General features: G+C 42.8%; 1 protein-coding gene across 1 annotated transcript in view; it reads right to left on the minus strand.

Moving 5' to 3' along the window:
• The window catches only part of LOC148501570 (uncharacterized), a 48862-nt gene that overhangs the window by 282 nt on the left and 24318 nt on the right, over positions 1 to 24262 (minus strand). Inside the window, exons 4-8 of the mRNA XM_088450289.1 lie at positions 19318 to 19340; positions 9865 to 10004; positions 6707 to 6795; positions 6515 to 6622; positions 23 to 671 (exon numbers count right to left, since the gene is read on the minus strand). Coding sequence (XP_088306415.1) covers positions 23 to 671; positions 6515 to 6622; positions 6707 to 6795; positions 9865 to 10004; positions 19318 to 19340 — 1009 coding nt within the window. The remainder of the gene's footprint in view (positions 1 to 22; positions 672 to 6514; positions 6623 to 6706; positions 6796 to 9864; positions 10005 to 19317; positions 19341 to 24262) is intronic.

A 24262-nucleotide genomic window follows, 5' to 3' on the forward strand; every position in this document is an offset into this window, starting at 1 on the left:
ATTACATATTTAGCAATCTTGCCTTCATTTGCTGGCTTTTTAGACGGCTGTAGACTGAATGGGTTGCAAAATGGAGAAGTCATTTTTGCGTCACTGAACACTTTGGTATCACCAAGCACATCAAGAGACTTGCCCATTATTGTGAAGTTGGTCTTAGCCGATCCAGTTTTCCCTTTTGTTTGTAAAGTTGCTGCAGGCTTCAGCTTTTTGTCAATTCTTCCATTCTTACAAGGCTTAGTTATAGCTGTAACATCAGAGCTGCCCACACAAAAACTTGGTAACACATTTTTGCTAATACTTTCATTTCCAAATTTGAAGTCCCTCTCTTTTGCCACCATGTCGGCTGACAATCTACTGGCTGAACTCTTAACGTTTTGGACATTCAATGATATATTGTTTGGACTTAACATACATCCAGATAGGGTGTCCTGTTCATGCGCTGTTCCAAGTGGTGTTCTTGCTGATGTTGTTTCGGGGAATGTTTTCAGTTTACCCCCAACTGAACATCCATTACCAAAGGCATTATCTCTTACAAGTGTGGAATCTTTTAGTCCAGCAATATTTAAATGAAGTTGGTCAGCATCACTGATAATTTGTCTTTGTCCATTAGGCAGTGATAACACAGCATTTTCCTGTATGCCAGACCCCTCATAATACTTCATACGAAGTTCCTACAAATTACAGTAAATACACAATTAATGGCATTAAATTAGAACAGATCATATTGATTCATTTAAAATTACTCTTTTGGATTAACAAGCATTAAACATTTTCAGCAGTTTACATGCCAGTATCACCTAGGCACACTTTTTAATCACTCACATCACAGTCCAGATGTTCAGTAGAAAACTTTATAATTTTGTATGTCACTCAAATTAATGGACAGTCGATTTATGTTTTAGATTAGTTGCCAAACTGGGTAACATGGGGCATTTGCAAGTGTGCCACCGGTTGGTGATCAAGGACTAAACCAAATTATTTATGGTCCATGTGATTGACAGCCACCGGCTCTGGCTTACCCGATCATAAATAGGTGGACAAACAGAAGCACAACCCTGTTCACCACCACAACTGAACCTAAGAATGACACACAATTGACTTAAATTTAACAAAATTTCTCAAGAAACTTTTGGCCTAGGGGTGCCATGAAACAAACTCCGATACTCTAGTGCAATGTGGTTCAAAAAAGTTCAAAATAATTCTTATAGTAATTCAGAAATACTCCCAAAAAATACCAATCTGTCTGGACAAACCCTTATTCTATGTTGCAACATAGACTTTTATATTTGTTTTAATGGCCTCTTATGTCCCCCTTCTTAAAGCGTATGCAAATTACTGTAGCGTCTACCGTCCCATAAGAAGCCTTCAAAACCATTTCACACTGCTGAAATAAGACAGACACTGGAATGCCCAAATTAGATTATTGTTATTCAAAAACGCATGTGGCATCATGCTTAGAGGAACAAGCTTTGAGACTTTAGAGCGCTGCATTCTGAAGTGCATTATACCACAGGTGTAAAGTGCAAAAATATGTAAGCTATGAAAACACTAATCTAAATTTAAATAAATGCTTTGAGTTCATGCTGTACAGATACCACTGTTAGGTCACCAAAAAGGTGCCTACACAAGGTACGCTTTTTTAAACTATATTGTCGTTTTAACAATTGGAACGACAAATAGTTTAAAAAGTGCCTTGTGTAGGCACGCTAACGATGCACGTTCCCACTGGTCGTTGGCAGTGTTCTGTGATCTCTTCAATATGCAGAAAGATCATGACCGGTCTTTCACGATTTGACACGCATCGTTCAGTGTGTAAGCATAATGAACGATTTCATGGATGACAAACGATTTGTCGTCACTTTTCCTGGCCACTCCCCTCCACTATTTTGTGCCAACCGACGGAGAGAGGTTGAGAGCATTGTGAGGTTGTTTGCTGCCAAATGATATATAGTTAACGACCCATCTATACCGGTTGTACAATCGTTCCATGGGTATGCACAACATTGTTTGTCTGGGAGTATTCAGGAATTCAAGGGAAATTGTTAATGAGATTGTATAGTTACCTACATAGTTCCATGTGTAGGGGCCTTAAGAAAAGGATCAGAACACCTACTTCAGCCAGAAAAAAAAATGTTGCCTAAAAGAGGTCTGTCCAACACTAGCCCAAAAATGAAATGTTGGACTTTGGGGACATTTTACACTATTGAAAAGACAGTCTTTTTGACACTTCTACAAAAAGAGTGTCAAAGGTTTTTTTTTTCTTTTCTTTATTAAAACAAACAAACAAACAAACAAACAAAAAAACAACTTTCCACAGTCTTTCAGATTCTGAACTATACGTTTACCATGCCTTATAGCCCTCACAATCTTCATAGAACAGTTGTGTAATCAAAACATACTTCCTGATTAGGGGGGAGGTTTTCCCCTGCCACACATGGCGTTTATGTAGCAGGAGGAGGGGGAGGGGGTGGATTGCAGAGAATTTTACAAGGTTTCAACTAGGGGTGAGCGGGTTCGGATTTCTGAAATCCGAACCCCCCCGAGCCCCCCCGATCCAAGTCCGATCCGAATCAGGCTCGACTTTTCCCGCCTGACTCGGATCTGAAATCGAGGCAAAACGTCATCATCCCGCCTTCCGAGTCTCGCGGGTTTTGGATCCTATATAAGGTACCCACGTCGGCGCCATTTTCTCACTCGGCTGTGGACAGTGAAGAGGGAGGGTGGGAGTTAGGGCTGTGTAGTGTAGTGCTGCTGTTGTCCACTACTTCAAAGTCCATAGGGGCTGGCTGTGTTGTGCTGTGCTGCTGTTGTTAATAGGGGCTGTGTCCACTACTTCAAAGTCCATAGGGGCTGGCTGGACTGTGTTGTGCAGTCAGTTCTCCATAGGGGCTGTGTCCACTCCAAAGTCCTGTGCAGTGTCCCAGTCCTAAAGGAGTGCTGCAGTGTTGTCCAGGGGGTGCTCTGTCCATCAGGGGTGCTCCCCCCAAGTGCTAAAAAAATAATATATTTTCTGTGTTTGTGAATTGTGTGCGCAGTAGCCGCACGTGCATCAACAAAGTAGTGCCAAGCGTGCACCTGTGTCATAAGTAAAGGGCCGGCTGGCTTGACCGTTAAAGGGTGCTGTAACCCCCGAAAGTACACTCCAGTCCAAACCAAAAAAAAAATTATTTTCTGTGTTTGTGAATTGTGTGCGCAGTAGCCGCACGTGCATCAACAAAGTAGTGCCAAGCGTGCACCTGTGTCATAAGTAAAGGGCCGGCTGGCTTGACCGTTAAAGGGTGCTGTAACCCCCGAAAGTACACTCCAGTCCAAACCAAAAAAAAAATTATTTTCTGTGTTTGTGAATTGTGTGCGCAGTAGCCGCACGTGCATCAATAAAGTAGTGCCAAGCGTGCGCCTGTGTCATAAGTAAAGGGCCGGCTGGCTTGACCGTTAAGGGTGCTGTAACCCCCAAAAGTACACTCCAGTCCAAACCAAAAAAAAAATTATTTTCTGTGTTTGTGAATTGTGTGCGCAGTAGCCGCACGTGCATCAACAAAGTAGTGCCAAGCGTGCGCCTGTGTCATCATAAGTAAAGGGCCGGCTGGCTTGACCGTTAAAGGGTGCTGTAACCCCCGAAAGTACACTCCAGTCCAAACCAAAAAAAATATATTTTCTGTGTTTGTGACTTGTGTGCACTGTGGCTGCACGTGCATCAACAAAGGAGCAGCGCCAAGCGTGCGCCTGTGTCCCATAAGTGAAGAGCCGGCTGGCTCATTTCTTAAAGGGTGGTGTAACCCACAAAGTGCACTACTCTCCAGCAAAAATATATTCTGTGTTTGTGTGCGCTTTAGCCGCACGTATATTATATATCAATATAACATAAATGGAGGACCAAACTTTCTCCGATAAAAATAAAATAGGGAAAGATCAAGAACCACTTCCTCCTAGTGCTGTTGCTGCTGCTGAGAGTTGTTCATCATCCCAGAGAGGAAGTAGGAACATCACTACTTTTACTAAACTATTGACCCTCCAACAGTCCCTAGCGATGAGGATGAAGTACGACAGCTGTCATCCTGAAGCAAAACGTATAACTGAGGCCTTGACTGCTATGTTGGTGTTAGACGTGCGTCCGGTATCCGACATTAGTGCAGTGGGATTTAGACAATTGATGGAGGTAGTGTGTCCTCGGTTCCAAATCCCGTCTAGATTCCACCTGCATCCTCAAAGCAGCAGCGACAAGCGTGCGTCTGTCTGTTAAAGGGTGTTGTAACTCTCAAAGTGCTCCAAAATAAAATCAAAAAATTTTTTTTAATGTGTTTGTGACTTGTGTGCGATGTAGCCACACTTGCATCCTCAAAGCAGCAGCGACAAGCGTGCGTCTGTCTGTTAAAGGGTGGTGACACCCTCAAAGTGTGCTACACAAACAATTAAAATATTGTTCTTTTTTTTTCTGTCTTTGTGAATTGTGTGGGCTGTAGCCGCACCTGCATCCTTAAAGCAGCAGCGACAAGCGTGCGTCTGTCTGTTAAAGGGTGGTGACACCCTCAAAGTGTGCTACACAAACAATAAAAATATTCTTCTTCTTTTTTCTGTCTTTGTGAAATGTGTGGGCTGTAGCCGCACCTGCATCCTTAAAGCAGCAGCGACAAGCGTGCGTCTGTCTGTTAAAGGGTGGTGTAACCCTCAAAGTGTGCTCCACAAACAATAAAAATATTCTTTTTTTTTTTCTGTCTTTGTGAATTGTGTGGGCTGTAGCCGCACTTGAATCCTCAAAGCAGCAGCGACAAGCGTGCGTCTGTCTGTTAAAGGATTACATCGGTGACAGCATCCAAGTAGGCATGTCAGACAGTCCGTACCTGTACTGGCAGGAAAAAGAAGCAATTTGGAGGTCCCTGTACAAACTGGCTCTATTTTACCTGAGTTGCCCCCCCTCCAGTGTGTACTCCGAAAGAGTGTTTAGTGCAGCCGGGAACCTTGTCAGCGAAAGGCGTAGGAGGTTGCTTCCACAAAATGTGGAGAAGATGATGTTCATAAAATGAATTATCAACTCTTCCAGGAAGACCAGCCTCCAGAACGTACAGAGGGACCTGTGGTTCCAGCAGGGACGAATTAATACTCTGTGAGGATGAGGATGTACACACTGAAGAGGGTGAGGAATCGGTGGATGAGGAGGATGAGGATGACATCTTGCCTCCGTAGAGCCAGTTTGTGCAGGGACAGATTAATTGCCAGCTTGTTTTGTGGGGGCCCAAACGAACCAATCATTTCAGCCACAGTTGTGTGGCAGACCCTGGCGCTGAAATGATTGGTTTGTTAGTGTGTGCATGTCCTGTTTATACAACATAAGGGTGGGTGGGAGGGCCCAAGGACAATTCCATCTTGCACCTCTTTTTTTTCTTTGCATTATGTACAGTTTGGGGCCTAGTTTTTCAATGCCATCCTGTCTGCCACTGCAGTTTCACGCCTAGATGGGTCACATGTTTGTGCCGCCCACTCGTGTCGCTTAGCATAGTCATCCAGCTACCTCGGTGCAACCTTTTTGACATAAAAACATTATTGTGAGGTGTGAGGTATTCAGAATAGACTGGAAATGAGTGGAAATTAAGGTTATTGAGGTTAATAATAGCATAGGATCAGAAAAACCTACAAATTCTGTGATTTTAGCTGTTTTTATGCTTTTTTTCAAAAAAATACAGATCCAAAACACAAAACCCAGAACCCAAAACACGGAAGGGTGGTTTTGGCAAAACCAATCCAGATCCAAAACACGAAGAAAGATCCAGATCCAAAACCAAAACACAAAACACGAAAAGTGGCCGGTGCACACCCCTAGTTTCAACATGTCTCCTCTCCAAAAGGAAACACACATTTTCTATATACAGTAATATATTGTTCTCATGCGTTTTAAGTGAACTGCCACCTTTGACAGGACACTAGTAATTCCAGCAGGTGCAAAAATAAGGCCACAAAAAAAAAAAAAGGGATCAAGAAGGAAGAAGTACAGGTTGAGTCTCCCGTAGCCAAATATTCTCAAATACGGAATATTCCAAAATACGGAATTTAGCATGACTGAGATAATGACACCTTTGCTCTTTGATGGAGCAATGTAAACAATATTTGTTTAATGCACAAGATTAAAAATGTATAAAATTACCTTCAGGCGGAGTGTATAAGCTGTATATGAAACATATTAATTTTGTGTATGTACCCAAACCTTGTTTAATGCACAAAATGATTGAAAATATTGTAGAATATTACCTGCAGGCTGTGTGTATATGAAACCAAAAAAAAGCATTGTGTTTAGACTTGGGTCCCGTTCCAAAGATCTCATTATGGTATGCAAATATTCCAAAATACAGAAAAATACGATATCCAAAATACTTCTGGTCCCAAGCATTTTGGATATGGGAGACTCAACCTGTCTTACTATCTGAAAAAGTTTATTCTTATGACCAACAATTTGCTCAAGTAAATAATGTGCTATACAGTAGATGAAAAATAGGTCTATGCATCTATTGCACTGGAATGTTACCTCATGGCTCAAGTGTTGATATTCGGGCATCTCTGTTATAGAAATGAAGCGAATGGGCATTTTTTGCATTTGGCCTTGAATATAATAAAGTTCATTATCTTGAATTGGCTGTAAAGAAATTAAAAATAAATATGGGGTATTTATAGTATTTACTAAAACAAAGCAGATTAAATTATGCTAATGGACACTTACGCAATACTTTTCATTGGTTACTAATTCAGGTTTCCATTTTCTGGTAATCGTTTTAAATGAAAAGTTTCCATTTATATTAGCCAGACAACCTAAAATAAAAAAAATAAAAAAAGTGAAAAACAATTCTGAATAAGGCAATATCAGTAGTTAAAAGATTGGTAGTGATCGGCACTACAACTCCAAAGTCTATTGGTTGTCTGTTAGTAATGACCTTCTTTTAAAAAGGAGAGAGTGTGTGTCCAAAAATTGTCTTGACAAGTTCAAGTGGCTGCTGATTCGGCAAAGCAAGTCTTGTTTGGGCAGTCAAAAAAACAAACAAACAGTTCATGCCACCTAGTTTTGTATTTAAAATGTATCTATCAACCAGTGCTCAAGGGACCAAAATGTTATAGCCTGCTAGTTGCAGTCACCACTGTGCTCTCAGCAATTTAGCCACTAGATTTAAAGCAGCAGTAAATTAAAAAGCAAAACCATGTCCTCTTAAATTATTGCTGCTCTAAATCTAGAAGCTAAAAATTGCAAAAAATGTTGCCTACCACCAGCAGACTATTACATTTGGGCCAAGAAGTTCCAATTAAGTGTATAGATTTAATAAAATAAAAAAATAAAAAATAAAAACACACCTCATCTTTGAATTTCAGGTTATTCATTTATTCTTTCTTCAAACCTCCATAAAAATATACATCAATTAATATTCAAACCAAGTATGTAAAATGCAATAACAGAGTGAGTTTTCAAAACACCAGTTTGTGTTGAGACCAAATAGTTGTGTACCATATTTAAAGAATCCTTTTGCTTATCTGTTGCCTCATAATATATATCAGCATCTCTGCAAAACCTTTATGCTGGATCATTTTCCTGGAATGGGATTGAAATGCCGGAGGCGCTAGTGCGACACTGAGGAAATCCCGACAACGGAGGTAAGTAATCTAACCCTCCCCTCTTCTAACCCACCTTTAGGGGTGCCTAACCTCCTGGTGGGGGGGGGGGGGAGAAAGGGAGGCCTAATCCTAAACTCCCCCCCCCTTCCCTAGTGCCTAAACCTAACCCCCCCTTCCCCTAGCCTAACCCTAACCCACCCCGGGTGATGCCTAACACCAAGTAATCTAACCCTCCCCTCTTCTAACCCACCTTTAGGAGTGCCTAACCCTAACCTCCCCTAGTGCCTAACCTACCCCCATTAGTTCCTAAACCTAACCCCCTGTCCCCACACCCTAAACCTCCTGGCCTAACCCTAAACCACACCCTAAACCCCCTAGCCTAACCCTAACCCACCCCAGGTGATGCCTAACACCAAGTCCCCCCCGGGGAGTCAACTTAAAATCCCCAGCTACATCGCCGCTTACCTCTGGCGCTGGACGATCGGTCCGGTGTCCTGTCGGGGTCCCGGCATCAGGATTAACATAGGCGTCGGTATTTCAACGCCTATGTTAAATCCCCTGCCGGGATTGTAGCGTCGGGATTGAGACAGTCGGCCATGCAGCCGCCTATCTCACAACTACATGCCCATTTTCCTGTACCTATTCTGGAGACCCTACAAAGAACTGATATTCAGATTACTAGAATATATTTTTTATTGCACACAGCTCCAGAAAAAGATAAGTAACCGCATAACACTAACATTTATTCACACACACAAAATATTTATTTTATCAATATTACACTTTGATGCAAGAATATATGAAATATCAGGAATTCAACACAGATAGGCCCATGGTGTTTTTTTTTATTTTTAATACCTTGTTTGTATGCTTGACTGGAACACATAGTGCATTAGTTGATTATTCATTCTAAAATACTACACTAGATGGCACTCTCCCTTATTTTGGATAAATAGTGATATACCCTTATAAGATGCCATTTGCCTTCATAAATTTAGCAGGGCTTTTTTTATTTAGCTGCAATTGTATTCCCTTAATTCTAGATTGAAGGACAGAAGAACACCACATATATTCCACTGAACACCCATTTTTCTCTTGTGTTTATAAGATCTCAAAAAAACAGTCACAAATGAACATTGCGATGTGTCTTGAAAAATCAATGATGTACTATTCTAAGAGCTAAAAGCAACAGAGTATCACTTAATATTTGATTCCCATGAACTCAAATATAAATATATATATATACACACATATACATACACACATATATACATACACACACACACACACACACACACACACATACATACACACATTTTGAAATTTGAATGTTTATCAACTTCGATTGCTTATAAAAACCTTTCACTTCACGCAGTGCCATGATTCATATATCAAATGAAAGGAAATTTCATGCTGAATTCAACACAATAAACAGAGGTTAAATAATTGCATTACAAGGGAAGTTATGCCGTGAAAACAACACTTAGGGTGAAAATTCCTGTGTACTTATGATGTTACTGTCCTATCAGTATTTCGTTGGGTATCCTTTATTTTTCAAGGCCGCAATGATATGAATCATTGCACTGCGTGAAGTGTAACAGTTTTTAGAAGCATTCGAAGTTGAAAAAAACATTCAAATTTCAAAAAGGGCGTTGTGTTAACAGCGCAACTGTGCGTATTTAATGTGATATATATATATATATATATATATATACACATACACATACACACACACACTAAACTTAAGCTAAAATATAAAGAAAAAAAAAATGAAGTGGTTATTCAAGATCACTGACAAAATCTAAATCACAACTCTTAAAAGAAGGTGGTAAGCAATTTCTATTTCCAATAACTATGACAAAAAACCAAATTTTTTTTATCTGTAGCTTATAGTTCATGCAATGTCTTTTTACACATGTGAATATCCAATAGTGTGACATTCTATCCTTCCAAAAGTACTTATGTCCATCCCAAATGCCAATTTTCAGATATGAAAACGAAATCTATTGTTGAATCTCACCAGGATTTGTTTCATTGCAGCTTTGCCAAGAAGTCCCTATACCAGGCTAGCATAAACCATTTGCAAGATAAAGATGCACTCAAAGAAAGGTATATATTTAGAAAATGCATTTATTTGTACAGCATACAATTACATAAATTAAAATAATTTAGATAGGGACACCATGCTTAACTCCACGCAGTGAAAAGTAAATGGCTTGAACAGAAAGACATATCAGCTTTAGAGAACACAAATATGGCACATTAATAACCGCTAACCATTGGAGTTGAGGGTTGTAATTTTCAGTGAAGAAATAGCATCAAGGACAGTATCCACATTTATACAATTATGTTCAGATTTCAGCCAATCTTCACCATTAAATGTGGAGATCTCAATTAGGTCTAGGATAGCCTTCATCCTGTAAATATTAATATATAGTCACCATATAAACATAACATCATTTCTTAGATCCTATTTCTCACTGCATACAAATTATAACTTTCTCATATTGCCCAATACCTTTTCTGTCACATCTACCTAGGACTAGCGATGGGAACCAGTTGCAAAAATTGAGGTTTTGCTATTGATGTTCAATGTTTTTGTCATCAATAGGGAATTTGAAATGTTTACTCACCATCGATGGTTTTCGTCCAATGCTTTGTCAGTTTCTTCTGATGTGTGATAGCAGGCCTGACTACCCACTTCCTTCACTATGGGGGAATTGCATCAAACACTGATAAGAGTGGAGAAGTTGCCCATAGTAACCAATCCGCTCCTATCATTTATAGAAGTACATTCTATAAAATTATAGGTACTGTAGAAGCTGATTGGTTGTAATAGGCAAATTCTACACTTGTCCACTCTTTTCACTGCTTGACACATCTGCCCCTATATTTATACAATAATCATTTCCCTACTAGGACTATTTAAAAAAAAAAAAGAAAAAAAAAAAAAAAATCTTAAAACATTTTGTAAACAGCAATTATGTACATTTTCTAGAAGTGGCAAAGCATGACACATTTAGTGAGCCATAGTAAAATTTTTGCTTTGATAGTCTTAATTCAGACATCTCATCACAGCCTACCCCTCCCTTCACCTCAAGACAAGGCAGGAGACGTAGCAAAGCTTGGAGAGAAATAAAGTGGAGGGAGATAAAGCATCAACCAATCAGCTGCTGTTTGAAAAATTAGTTAGAAGCAGATTAGTTGGTACTTTATCTCTCTCCCCCCACTTTATCTCTCGCCAAACTTTGATAAATCTCCCCCAAAATTAGACAAGCCATATATCTTTGCACAACTGTAGCCACCACTGTTTAACCACTTAACAGACTAATAATTCCTCCAAAAACCACTCAGAAATGGTCATTTTTTTATGATTGAATTATGTCAAGAACATCTTTTTTAAAACTTATACAAAAAGATTTTATTAACTTTTTTTAAAACACAGTATACCATAAAAATAGCAATTTTTATGGAATACTGTAATGGTAGCTATGGACAGGTGTACCATGGATGGTCAATGGGGAAATTATCGATAAAAAGTTAATTGACTATTTGAGACCGCAGCCACCAATGTTGCCTCATCTGGTTGGGGGCTGCGATAGAGATAGATATCCTCCACAACAAGCTCGCACTCCCGCTGTAAAACTGTGAAACAATGGTCCTGGGTGCCTTCCCCAAGTTCCCGCCACTCAATGAATCACAATCTGAATATCTGGCTAAGGTGCCGTCCTCAAGTGAATACACACTCCATATAGTTACTCCAAAGCTTTATTCCAGGTTCAACGTTTCAAGGATGCTCCCTTTGTCAAGAACAGCAGATATAAAATACACAACACACAAGACAAACATATCTGCTGTTCTTGACAAAGGGGGCAACCCCGAAATGTTGAACCTGGAATAAAGCGTTGTACTTATCTTTGGAAGTCTATTGAGTGCCACCCGTTTGGGATATAAATATTATATATATATATATTTATATATTATATATACACACACACACAGGTTGAGTCTCCCATATCCAAATATTCCGAAATACGGAAAATATTCCGAATTACGGAATAATTTTGGCATGACAGATAATAAAACCTTTGATTTTTGATGGTTCAATGTACACAAACTTTGTCTAAGGCACAAATTATTAAAGATATGGTATAAAATTACCTGACAGGCTGTGTGTATAGGGTGTAAATGAAACATAAATTTATTTCATGTATGTACACAAACTTAGCTTGAGCCACAAAATTATTGAAAATATTGTATAAAATGAGCTGCAGGCTATGTGTATAAGGTGCATATAACACATATATGCATTCTGTGTGTATATTGGGGTCCCATTCCCAAGATATTTCATCATGATATGCAATTATTCCAAAATACGGAATATTCCGTTATCCAAAATACCCCTGGTCCCAAGCATTTTGGATATGGGAGACTCAACCTGTCTAATTATATATATATATATATCCTGGGATTGTGGATCATTAACGTCATTCGTGCTGTCATAAAAGTGGTGTTTCCACTTATTAAGGTACACCTCCATCCACATATAGAGGTGATTGCACCTGGTGGTGGTTCTTAAAAAAACCTGTTGAGTAATATTGCAGTAGGGGGTGCTGTCTTCCCCACTAAAATAAATAAAAAATGTATATATATATATATATATATATATATATATATTTTTTTTTTTAATTTATTTTACACATACATAAGGAAGCGGAGCTGCTCTCCGTCGGAAAGAATGAGGAGGAGGTGGGGCCTTTCCTGACCAGGAGGAGATATCTGCCTGCGAGAGAGCAGGCGAACAGGGGAAGCAAGGGTGCTGGCGTGTGGTCACGGCGGCAACCATGGCCGGCTTCCAGAAGCCACGGCTGCTTTCTATGGAAATGACTGCTGCCCTCTGTTGAATCTGATACGACCAGTCAGAATCGCCCTATATCAAAGTCAGATAAAGCCCAGTATGGTATGGTCGTATCTGATACGACCGTGCCACGCAAGTGGTTAAGGCAAAACCATCTATGTATTATACCCAATGGTTTACCGCTATTGATGTTCCAATGTATCAATGTTACCTAGGACTCTACTACAGTGGTGAAATGTTGAGATGTTAGAATGTCTAAATATAGTCCCTGGTGGCTCAACTGTGACTTGCCTGCTCCGGGTGGCTCCATCTTGGCCTTCGGGTCCTGGCAGTCATTTGAACGGCACATTCGGGCAAGTATTTTTCTGTTATTCCTAAATTCTTATCTTGATCTGGGATGTAGTCAAATGGTCAACAACCATAAATGTCAAAACCACAATGTTGACAGTTATGTCTACATTGACAAAATGGCAACATGCCCACAATGTAGACATGTGAAATTACATTGTTAGGGTTAGGCTGTGCGAAGAGGTTAGGGTTAGGCACTAGAGGTAGTGTTATGGATGAGGAGTAACAGAAAAATACCTACCTTTTCCTTTGTTACCAACTAGGTTAAGATTTTGGGCGTTTGATAAGTTCCATGTAGCAAAAGGACATTTCGAAAACGCTCTAATTATAAAAATCAACTCAAATAACTTGGAAACTCATCCTCCACCCCCAGATATCTTATAACATCTGAAAACTAATGGATTTCTGATGGAAACCAAACAAACAGAAATACCTCTGTAGATATTCAACCAGAATCTATTAATCAACTATATACTGCAAATGTTCATCTACTGTTAAAACCATAAAGACATATCACACAGTGGGACAACTCGTTTGTGGCAGATCATGTCACCACATCTAATACACCTTAGTAACCCCTACAAATTAGAATCCCAGCTATTGTTTTTAAAATAGTTTAACAGTAAATTCATATAGTCAGTAAGGAAGCTAAGAATTTCATCACAAAAGGTCTACAGCTAGAAGACTTATCTCCACTTTATATCAAGCCATACAGAACATAACTGACCTCCTGGGAAGAGGACATTGGTGAAACCCTTGAAATTGAAGTCCTGAATAAGAGTAGAGTTGACCTCTCAAACTGCCAGTTGCATAAAAAGTTGTGAAAACACAGAAGACCTTTTATAGCTGGTATCTGGTACCTAAAATGCTGTACTGTAACTTTCCAAAGATCTCATCCATCTAGGCAGTGTTCGCAAATACGCGCTATAGCGCATATTTTACCTGATATCAGGCACTGGGGACTCACTTTTTTAAAGTACCCGGGTCCCCGGGGACGCGCTGTGCTGTGGCCACAGCTGGCTGCAGCACAGCGCGTCCCCCTGCAGAGACAGACATAACGCTGTCTGTTAGAGCAGCCAATGAGAGTCAGATAGACTCATTGGCTGCTGCTGTGGAAAGCCATGCTGGGATCAAGTGTCTGATCCCAGCATCGGCACAGCGTCCGTGCCCGGCGCTGGGACAGTGTTTGTTCCCAGTGCCGGGTAAGCCACCTCGGCGGGTACCTGGTGGAGGGACCGCCTGGTCCCTTCCACCAGTGGCGGCGAGAGAAGCTTGGCACCGGGCGCGAGCTGAGCGGAGCTCGCTGCCCGGAAGCCAAGTAGTGGCGGCAGTTGTTTGGTACTGGCCGCAAGCTTTTGGCTCGCGGTCCAGCAGCCAATAGGAGGCAGACGCGACAAGCCAATCTTGGCTCGCCGCGTCATAGCCCCGCCCACTCGCGGCGTATTTAATAGACGCCGCTGAGCGGGAATGTTCAGTCCATCGGCGGAGGGGAGGAGTGAAGACCTCCCAAAGACAAGGGAAGAGCGGCGCAGAAACCGTTCCTGCGGCCGCGCAAGAGGCCAGAAGATGGCGTGTTCAAGAAGGAAGAGGCGGTGCCGCTGGCCAGGACGGGCCAGCGGCAGAAGACTGAAGCTGAGGACCGAAGAAGACTGCAGGGGAGGAAAGCAAAAGAGCTAACGAAGCTCCCCCCCGTAGCCTCTTCCACTGTACCGGTAGGTGGCCTTGGGCCACCGGTATTTTACTTCTTCCTAGACCACCAGGGTTGTCGGGCACTAGGCCCGTGGGATAAATTAAGGCAATAGGCCTGTGGATCTATAGGCGGGCACAAGGCCCAGGCAACATAGGGGGCATTAGGCCCAATTGAAGGTATATGCCCCCCAAATAGGTGTGTGACTTGGGCATTAGGCCCGGGTCACTAGAGGGCCCACCTATTTGCCCTTTAGTGGCCTGGGCCTAACGTCCAGGTCACTCACACCTATTAGGGGGCAGATACCTTCATTGGACTGCATAGGTGGTCTGACATGCATACGGGGGCACTGCTCCTGGGCGCACTGCACAGGGGAACTGCTCCTGGGGGCACTGCATAATGTGTAAAGTGCATTAATGTGCGGCATTATTTTGTAAGGGGTATTACTGCATGGCATAATGTGTAAAGGCTGGGCTTCTCTGTGTTGCATAATGTGTACAGGGCATTAAATGTGCTAAATAATGTGTAAAGACCGAGCATTTATCCTTTGATAAATATGCCCATTACCTAAAGTGGCTAACCAGAATATCACTTTAAAACGGGACACGTGAATTAATTACAAAAGGTTCTGTGACTGGCTGACTTCATGCCTAGATTTCACCTGGTTTTAATGAGCCACAGAACCTGTGTAATCCATGAGTGTCCCAGTAGAAAGGGATGATATGATAAGCCTATTTATTCAGAATGGGTTTTGTGAACAGACAAGTCATATTACCTGTAAGATCATGGAGGCATTAAAACATGCATTTAAGGGGCTTGTGGGGATATCTGATGCTGGGGGTATCAGATCTGCATTTTAGGGGCATGTGGGGAGGTCTGAGGCATATGGGGAGCTTTAAAGCATAAATTATGATGGGACCCAGAAATGGTCAGGTAGGACCCCATTTTTTTTTTTAAAGTGGTGGGTCCCTGGGACCCACAAATTTTGTCGCTCACTGCGATTACTGATCTAGGCACTTTTTCATATGGTGGCATTTCCCAAAATAGCTACTTATTGGAATTCATGATATCACAAACGTCCTGACACTCTCCTTATTACTTTGACATATCCTAAATGGAATGGGTATGTAATGCCGGCTGTCAGGATGCCTCCTGTCAGAATACAGACAGCGGTATCCCAATGGTTGGTATCCCAACAGGGATCGGGTAAGTATACTTACCCTCTCCCCTAACCCTAACTCTTTTTGTAGCCTAACCATAACCCACCCCACCACACACCCTAACGCTAACCCTCCCAGTTAGTGCCTAAACATAAGGCTGCATACACAGTAGACGATTCGCTGCATGAGCAATATAGTCTAGTGTTTCCCTGACAGGTGTGTGCTCAATGTCGTTAATGACATTGGAGCACAGACACTGAACGATATCGTGCACGATATCGTTCAGTGCCGGGCTCCCTCCCTCATCCCCGAACATTCAAAAACCTGACCATATAGTCAGGTTGGCCTGCATGTTCAGAAGATTAATGACAAAGACCTGCGGGAGCATGCATCATAGGTAATCGTTCATTGTTTGTGTGTACAAACTGGACGATATAGTGAACGACTGAACGATAACGATATAGTTAAAAATATCGTCTAGTGTGTACATACCTTAAGTCTCCCCCTTCGTGCCTAAACCTAACCCTCCCCCCATAGTGCCTAAACCCCCTCTCAGTGGTGCCTAACCCTAATCATCCCAAAAACAAACTAACCCCACTACGCTTCCTAAACCTAACCCTCCCCCCACGCGGCTAACGCTATGGGCACCCTCGGACTGGCGTCGGGATTACGATAAAATAGGCGTCAAAATACTGACTCCCAAGTCCCTTGTCGGGATTCCTCTGTCGGTATTGAGACCAGCGGCCGTCTCATAACTACATCCCATCCTAAATAACCCTAAGTATACACCAACAAGGCACACATTAAATGTTAAAAACTAGACAGCAACTGTACACACTAGAAGCATACAATATCTCCTTTTTTCCTCTTTCCTCTCCATTATTAACAGGACTTGGCAGATTTACTGAATTAAACATTTCTTACATTCTTCCACCAACAAATTTTTCAATCACCTGGAGCCTGTGGACATCCCATTACAAGGTTGTTGTCATCCCCCACAACACAAGACTAAGCAAGTCACTTTCAGTACTATCCATAATTGTAGACAGTAACTCTTCTCTCCCCTTGCCCCACCACTTATGATTTTTTTCCCTTAACTAGACCTTCCCTTACTTATTATACGCCGACAATTCAAATTGGACTTCCAGTCTGACTAGGTTTAGGTCTGTAGTAAACTATAAGAACAATGGTAATTTTATTCTGCATATTTGTATTTAATACTTTGGTGTAAATGTGCCTCCCCATATTTTTGTTTCTGTACCCACTCATGCTGCCTCACTTACATTTGTTTGAGTAATAATAAAATAAAACTTAAGAATCAAAGTGCATCAATTACTCCCCCACAATGGTCCAATGATTTTTTTTATTTTCACTAAAACAAGGAAAGTATTTATAGTGAAAGTTTTTTTTTTTTTTTTTTTTTTTTAAAGTGTCACTTCCAAGTATTGCCAAATGTTAACATTTGGTAAATCATGTCTCATATGACAAATAACCCATACGAGATTTCACTTTGACACTTTGTTCAGCAAAAAATAAAATAATGTTCATATGAAGAAGCCATGTGGAAAAGTAAATGCACTCAATTATTCAGTAGCTTGTAAAATCCCCTTTAGCAGAATAAGTTTCTGTGTTAAGATGCATACACACACACGATTTTTTGAACGATTTCGTTTATCGTTCAATCGTTGATAAAATCGTTCACTTTGAGTTAAAATGATGAACGATTATCGTTCATGCGCGTTTACATTTGTAGTTTAGTCAGACTGACCAACTCAACGATTTTCAGTAAGGTAATATGCAAAAATCGTTTGTAGTTCAAAAAAATAGTTCATTACAGTTAGTAAATGAACGATTTTAGTAATCAATTTTCGTTCATGTTTCCCTTGAAAAAAAAAGAACTAAAATCATTAAATTTACTAAATCGTTGTGTTTGTATGCACCTTTAGTGTTACCTTGTAGTTAGGCAATGTTGATTGAGTCCTTCTAACAAACACTTGTTAAGTTCATTAATGTTTGAGGACATGCAGTTGTCCTCTGGCCTCAAGCTGGGTACACGCTAGAAGATATGTCATCCGATCCCACGGATCAGAGCGACATATCGGGTACATCATCTGTGTACCCATGAAATGCACGCTCCTATGGGTCATTAGCGACACCCCCAGTCGGCCAGACTGCAGGGCCGACGGTGGATGTCACTAACTATGCCATGCTGCAGAATGGCGCGTCCCTCCCCCTATCGGACCCGGTATCGGCAAGTGTGTATGACCTTGCCGCATGCCGGGTCACGACATCGGGCTGAGTACACAGTCTCATGTGTACCCCGCTTTAGTGCCCTGCCACAGAATCTCAATAGGATTGAGGTCGGACATTAACATGGCCATTCCAAAACCTGAAAAATCTTAAAACTAGTGGCCAGCACGCTTTGGTTTATAGGCCAGTTAAAAAAAAATAATGTTGGCCCTGGTTCAATTGTCCAGTAGAATATTTTAGAGGAAATATTTTAGAGGAAAACTAGAAAATCTGATAAAGGAGTAGTTTCTGTGGCTAAAAAAATTAAAACCAAATCATTCCTAAACAGCTAATCTTGATAGTTGCTACAACTGGTGTGGCACAAAATTACCTTATTTATACTGATAAAGTAGCAGTAAAAGGGGAATTAATTAGGTGTGATCATCTCACACCCACACATGAGGGGGGAGAGATTATGTTGCGTAGTGTAAATGCCAGCAACAGAATCAGAACTCACCCCATTTGCAACTTGGATGCACACATATTTGCTTGCAGCCCTAAGGGGCTGCAAACGAAAATCTGCGAATCCGGAGGTACCATAAGTGGGGCATACTCGCAAGACCATGTTACACTATAGGATATTTGCATCTCTTAGGAGTGAGATAAATACATTCTACTGAATTTGGGATTATAAAGAGAAACCCAATCTAATCTACAGTTGGAGGTCCTACTGCATAATTGAACGCAGTAGATTTTTTCCAATAAATCCTTCTCTTATGGTGCATACACATGTGACGATATCATTCAATGATATATTGTTCTGTGTGTATGCAATGAACGACCAACGATGCGCTCCCCCTGTGGTCGGTAACGATATATTTGGTCGTTCGTATATGCAGGCCAATTTGGACGATATCGTCAAGAATTGCCTGTGCAGAGATGTGGCAGGATGACTTCACTGAAAGACATCCATCAGTGTGTACACCCAATATCGTTTATCCTGCACTACAGGGAAATGGTTCAGAGATATCGTTGGTTGTGCAGATCATCCCGTGTGTACCCAGCATTTTCTGGGTCGAGGTTACGCTACTATTTTTGAGTCTTATTCCAATGCAATTTTATTTCACACATTTACCATTGGGAACCCCTAGTTTTTATTTACAGGATTTTCTTCACCTGTGTTGTGGAGGATGATTGCTACTCTTTGTGTTCAAAGGAGTGAAAAATTTACTTTTCATGTATTGTGTTATGCTTGTAGAAGTGTGGTACACATTAACAATCTTATATTTGACTATATTCTACTGTAAGTGGGGCGAGTAGACTTGTAGCTATTTCAATCTGTTCCTAAGGGTTCCGTTTCAACACTATGAATACCCGCAAGACTGAAGACTGCACAGCATATCCACACAGAATGTAGGACATTAAAGTGATGCATTTAAATTGCTTACCTTTCATTCAGATCACACGCTGCCTATAAATGGAAAGAAAAGTGACATTTTAAATATACAAATGCAGGTTATTTATGCACTAACTAAGCAGATTTCCCAATACACTAAACAGAAAAGCCTAAATACTAATGCTATTTTGAACCCCCCCCAAATAATAAATAAGTGAATACAGCATTGCAGTGTGAAAAGTGATGTAAATTTAAAGCTCTAGAACTCTACACAAAGTTTTTAAGGTACTTCACTAATGCTAATGTCCATATAGCCACCCTCATTTAAAAACAAATTTTAAAAGGTCACAGGGCCACTGGACTTTGTGCCATCTTCAAACTCTGGGCCTGATTCAGACCCGCTCGCAAGCGGGTCGATTGTTTTGCAGTGCGCAAGCCCCGGAGCGAGTGAGAAATTCACTTGCTCTGGGTTCGCTACAAACGGGGCAGCTGTCGATGTTGATCGACAGATCGACAGCTCGCCCCGTTTTGTAGGTGGGGAGGGGGGTGGCTACACAAACGGAGGCGTCACCCACAAGGCCGGTTTAAAAAATAAAACAAAAAAAAACCCGCCGCCCTGATTCAGAGCGAGCGGCTCTGAATCAGGCACTCTATTGCTGGGAGGAACTGCAGTCAAGAAACAGTAAATCCACATCAAAGAGCCGTGTCCACAGAAAAGTAAGACAATGTTGTGATGATAAAGACTGTATGCAAAATAATTCAAACTCAAACTGTAAACACATGTTCAAACTGCATAACAAATGTGTTAGGAGGATGCTGCTCTGCAAGTTTATAGGTCTCCAGGCCAGCATGGATGCGTGCTTTATTATATATACAATCACTACTCTATTTTTTGATAAAGAAAGTACAATAGACAGGATAGCAATTGGGGTGATTAGTGCTATTGGTGAATGGTACCCTGTGTATTAATCTTATGCCTCTAAAAACCTCCCAGACAATGAGAAGGAAACGGTGTTGAGCGCTCTGATGCAACAATATTGTTTTCTTCTGCAGGAATTACCCCTGGCTGCAGTATATAACTTTAGCTGGAATAGAAACAGTGGTAATGTATAGGTCCGTATTACCTACCAACACTTTATTTGTTAATGAGGACTGCGCTACGAAGGATAAATGAGCAGAGCGTAACAGATTCCTTTGCTCACCTCTGATCTTTACAAATACCCTCTCATACGACGGTGGAATTGCTTGTATAAAGAGCATCAAGACAATGTAAACAAGATCTTAGGGAGGAGAGTTTATGGGGTCTACATACTAAGCCTTGGAGAGAGATAAAGTGGAAGGAAACAAAGTATCAACCAATCAGCTTCTAACTGTCATTTTTCAAACATAGCCTGTACAATGACAGTTAAGAGCAGATTGGTTGGTACTTTATCTCCGTCCATTTTCTCTCTCCAAAGCTTAGTACATAGACCCCTATAAAATATATATATTATAAACTTTAAAACAAATCTGTTAGAGTATTTACTTATTCATCATTTTAGATATAATTCATATAGAGTAATCGCTGCTCAGAAATAATATATGAGATATGGTAAGAACCTTTGTTATCTCTATTTCTACGAAGTCCATAGGGTTCCACAGGATACCTTGGGGTATAGGTGTGACGTCAGTCATCGAGCACCATACAGTTAAGCTTTCAGCCTCCCAGGATGCACTAGGGTCCCCCTCCTATACCCCGCCCCCGAGCCAAGGCACCTCAGTTAGTTACCAAGCCATAGGCCGGAGGAGGAGGAGAAGGAAGAGAGAGAAAGAAGATCTGGATACACACAAGAATCACACTCTCACCAGAGGGAGACGGAAAAACCGGTGACCAGAACAAAGCCCATCTGCAGCACAGGTGCGACAGGGCGGGAGTCCTGTGGAACCCTATGGACTTCGTAGAAATAGAGATAACAAAGGTAAGTTCTTACCATATCTCATATTTTCTACTTCAGGGTCCATAGGGTATCCACAGGATACCTTGGGGATGTCCCAAAGCAGTATCCTTTAAGGGTGGGGACACTCCTGTGCTGAAAGGAGAATCCGCCGCCCGAAGGAAGCATCCTGAGAGGCGAAGGTGTCAAACCTGTAATACCTCACGAAGGTATGGACAGAGGACCACGCAGCAGCCTTGCAGATCTGGACTGCAGAGGCACCACGTCGAGCTGCCCACGAAGGACCCACAGACCTAGAGGAATGAGCCCTCAAAGAAGGAGGAACCAGCAGACCTTCATGAAGATAAGCTTCAGAAATAGCCATACGGATCCAGGCTGCCAAAGTTTGCTTTGAAGCAGGCCAACCCTTTTTACGGAAGCCATAGAGGACAAACAAGGCATCCGACTTCCTAAACGAAGAAGTGCAGTCAACATAAGTCCTTAAGGCCCGCACAACATCCAAAGTGGCCTCACTCACTGAAAGGCCAGGTGAGTTAAAGGCCGGAACAACTATTTCCTCGTTAACATGAAACTGGGAAACAACTTTGGGAAGAAATTCAGGCCGAGTGCGGAGCACTGCCCTGTTCCCATGAAAAATCAAGAAAGGGGGTCTACAAGAAAGAGCGCCCTAAATCAGAAACACGTCTGGCCGAAGCAATGGCCAGAAGGAAAACAGTCTTAGCTGTTAGCCATTTAAGATCCACTGAGCCCAGTGGTTCAAACAGCGGTCCCTGGAGAGCCCTCAGGACCACAACCAAATCCCAAGGCGCCACAGGTGGAACAAAGGACGGCTGAATGCGTAGAACACCTTGCATAAAGGTGTGCACATCTGGGATTGTAGCAATCCTACGGTGAAACCAGACAGACAGGGCCGAAACCTGTACCTTCAAAGAAGCAAGGCGAAGCCCATGGTCTAGTCCCGCTTGTAGGAAGGCGAGTATCCGAGACAGACGAAACTCCAGCAGTGCATAACCTCTCGGTCGACACCACTGGAAGAACGTATGCCACACGCGATGGTATATCCTCGCGGAAGACTGTTTCCAAGCTCGTAACATGGTACGCACTACAGAGCTGGAAAAGCCCCTGGACCTCAACATGGCTGTCTCAACAGCCACGCCGTCAAAGACAGCAGAGTCAGGTCCGGGTGAAGACAAGGACCCTGCGACAGAAGGTCCGGTCGTAGCGTCAACCGCAGAGGACTGTCCACGGACAGACCCTGAAGGTCTGAGAACCAGTGCCGTCTGGGTCACGCGGGAGCTATCAAAAGGAGCGTCCCTCCATCCTGTTTGAATTTCCGGATTACCGTGGAAGAAGGGAAACAGGCAAGCGAACCGGAACGTCCACCGGACGGACAGAGCATCCACCAGAGACGCCTCTTCGTCTCTTGTACGAGACCTGTACACCGGCAACTTGTTGTTGTGCCGGGACGCCATGAGGTCGATCTCTGGAAGACCCCACTTGTCCACCAGTAGTTGAAAAATGTCCGGGTGCAGGGACCATTCCCCCGGATGAACGTTCTGGCGACTTAGAAAGTCCGCCTCCCAATTTAGCACTCCCGGGATGAAGACAGCTGATATGGCCGGAAGATTGCGCTCCGCCCATACCAGGATCCGAGACACCTCTACGAGAGCCGCCCGACTTCGGGTTCCTCCTTGCCGGTTTATGTAGGCCATGGTGGTAGCGTTGTCCGACTGGACCTGCACTGGGCGACCCTGGAGAACCCGATGTGCCTGCTGGAGGGCATTGAAGACCGCACGGAGTTCCAAGATATTTATTGGAAGCTCCGCTTCTGTCGGAGTCCACCTGCCCTGGAACAAGTGTGGACCTGAAACTGCTTCCCAGCCCCGAAGACTGGCGTCCGTTGTCAACAGGACCAATTTGGTACCCAGAACGGACGTCTCTTGCTGAGATGGGTCGTCTGTAACCACAATGCAAGGGACAGGCGAACCTCCGGGGTAAGCACCATCGTCTGGGACTTTAGAGACTGAGGCAGCCCGTTCCACTTGGACAGGATCAGGTGCTGCAGAGGTCTGGAGTGAAACTGGGCATATTCCACCATGTCGAACACCGACACCATGGAGCCCAGTAACCTCATCGCCGAGTGTAGAGACACCCGGCGGCTGTGCAGACACCTGCGCACCCTCGACTGTAAAGCAGAGATCTTTTCCCCCGTCACAAAGATCCTTTGCTGTCTCGAGTCCAATAAGGCTCCGAGGTGCAGAATCCGCCGAGACAGGATTAGAGTGGACTTCTGCCAGTTTATCAACCAGCCGTGCCGTTGCAGTAGCGCAATGGTCAGGTCCAAGTGGCGCAGAAGGAGCTCCGGAGATCCTGCCACTAATAAAAGGTCGTCCAAGTACGGCAACATGCGGACTCCCTGCAGCCGCAGAGAAGCCGCCATGACCGCCATCACCTTGGTGAACACACGCGGTGCTGTCGCCAGGCCAAAAGGCAACGCCCGAAACTGAAAGTGGTCGCTGCGGATTGCAAACCTGAGGAACTGTTGATGGCGCAAAATAGGGACATGCAGGTAAGCGTCCTGTATGTCCAATGACACCATGTAGTCCCCAGGTTCCAGCGCCAGAATGCTGGACCGTAGGGTCTCCATCCGAAACTTCGGCACCCGCAAAGACTTGTTGAGAGCTTTGAGGTTGAGAATCGGACGATACGACCCATTGGGTTTCTGCACCAAAAAGAGATTGGAATAGAAACCCTGGCCCCTCTGGGAGAATGGAACAGGCACTATAACTCCAGCCTGGAGCATAGTGTACAAGACCTTCCGCAGCTCCGTGGCCTTGTTCCGGTCTGATGGCAGACCCGTGGTGAAAAATCGAGCTGGGGGTCTGTGCCGGAAAGAGAGGGCGTACCCGTGGGAGACATCGAGAACCCAAGTGTCTGTCGTGGTGACCGACCAACACTGGGCGAACTGCAGCAGGCGGCCTCCCACTTTGGGATCCCCCAAAGGGAGGCCCGGACCGTCAAGCCGCAGGCTTGTCATTTGGCTTAGGGGCCGGACATCTGGTA

This window comes from Taudactylus pleione, unplaced genomic scaffold, assembly GCF_031769625.1.
Source record: "Taudactylus pleione unplaced genomic scaffold, aTauple2 ptg000513l, whole genome shotgun sequence".
In the NCBI taxonomy this organism is placed as follows: domain Eukaryota; kingdom Metazoa; phylum Chordata; class Amphibia; order Anura; family Myobatrachidae; genus Taudactylus; species Taudactylus pleione.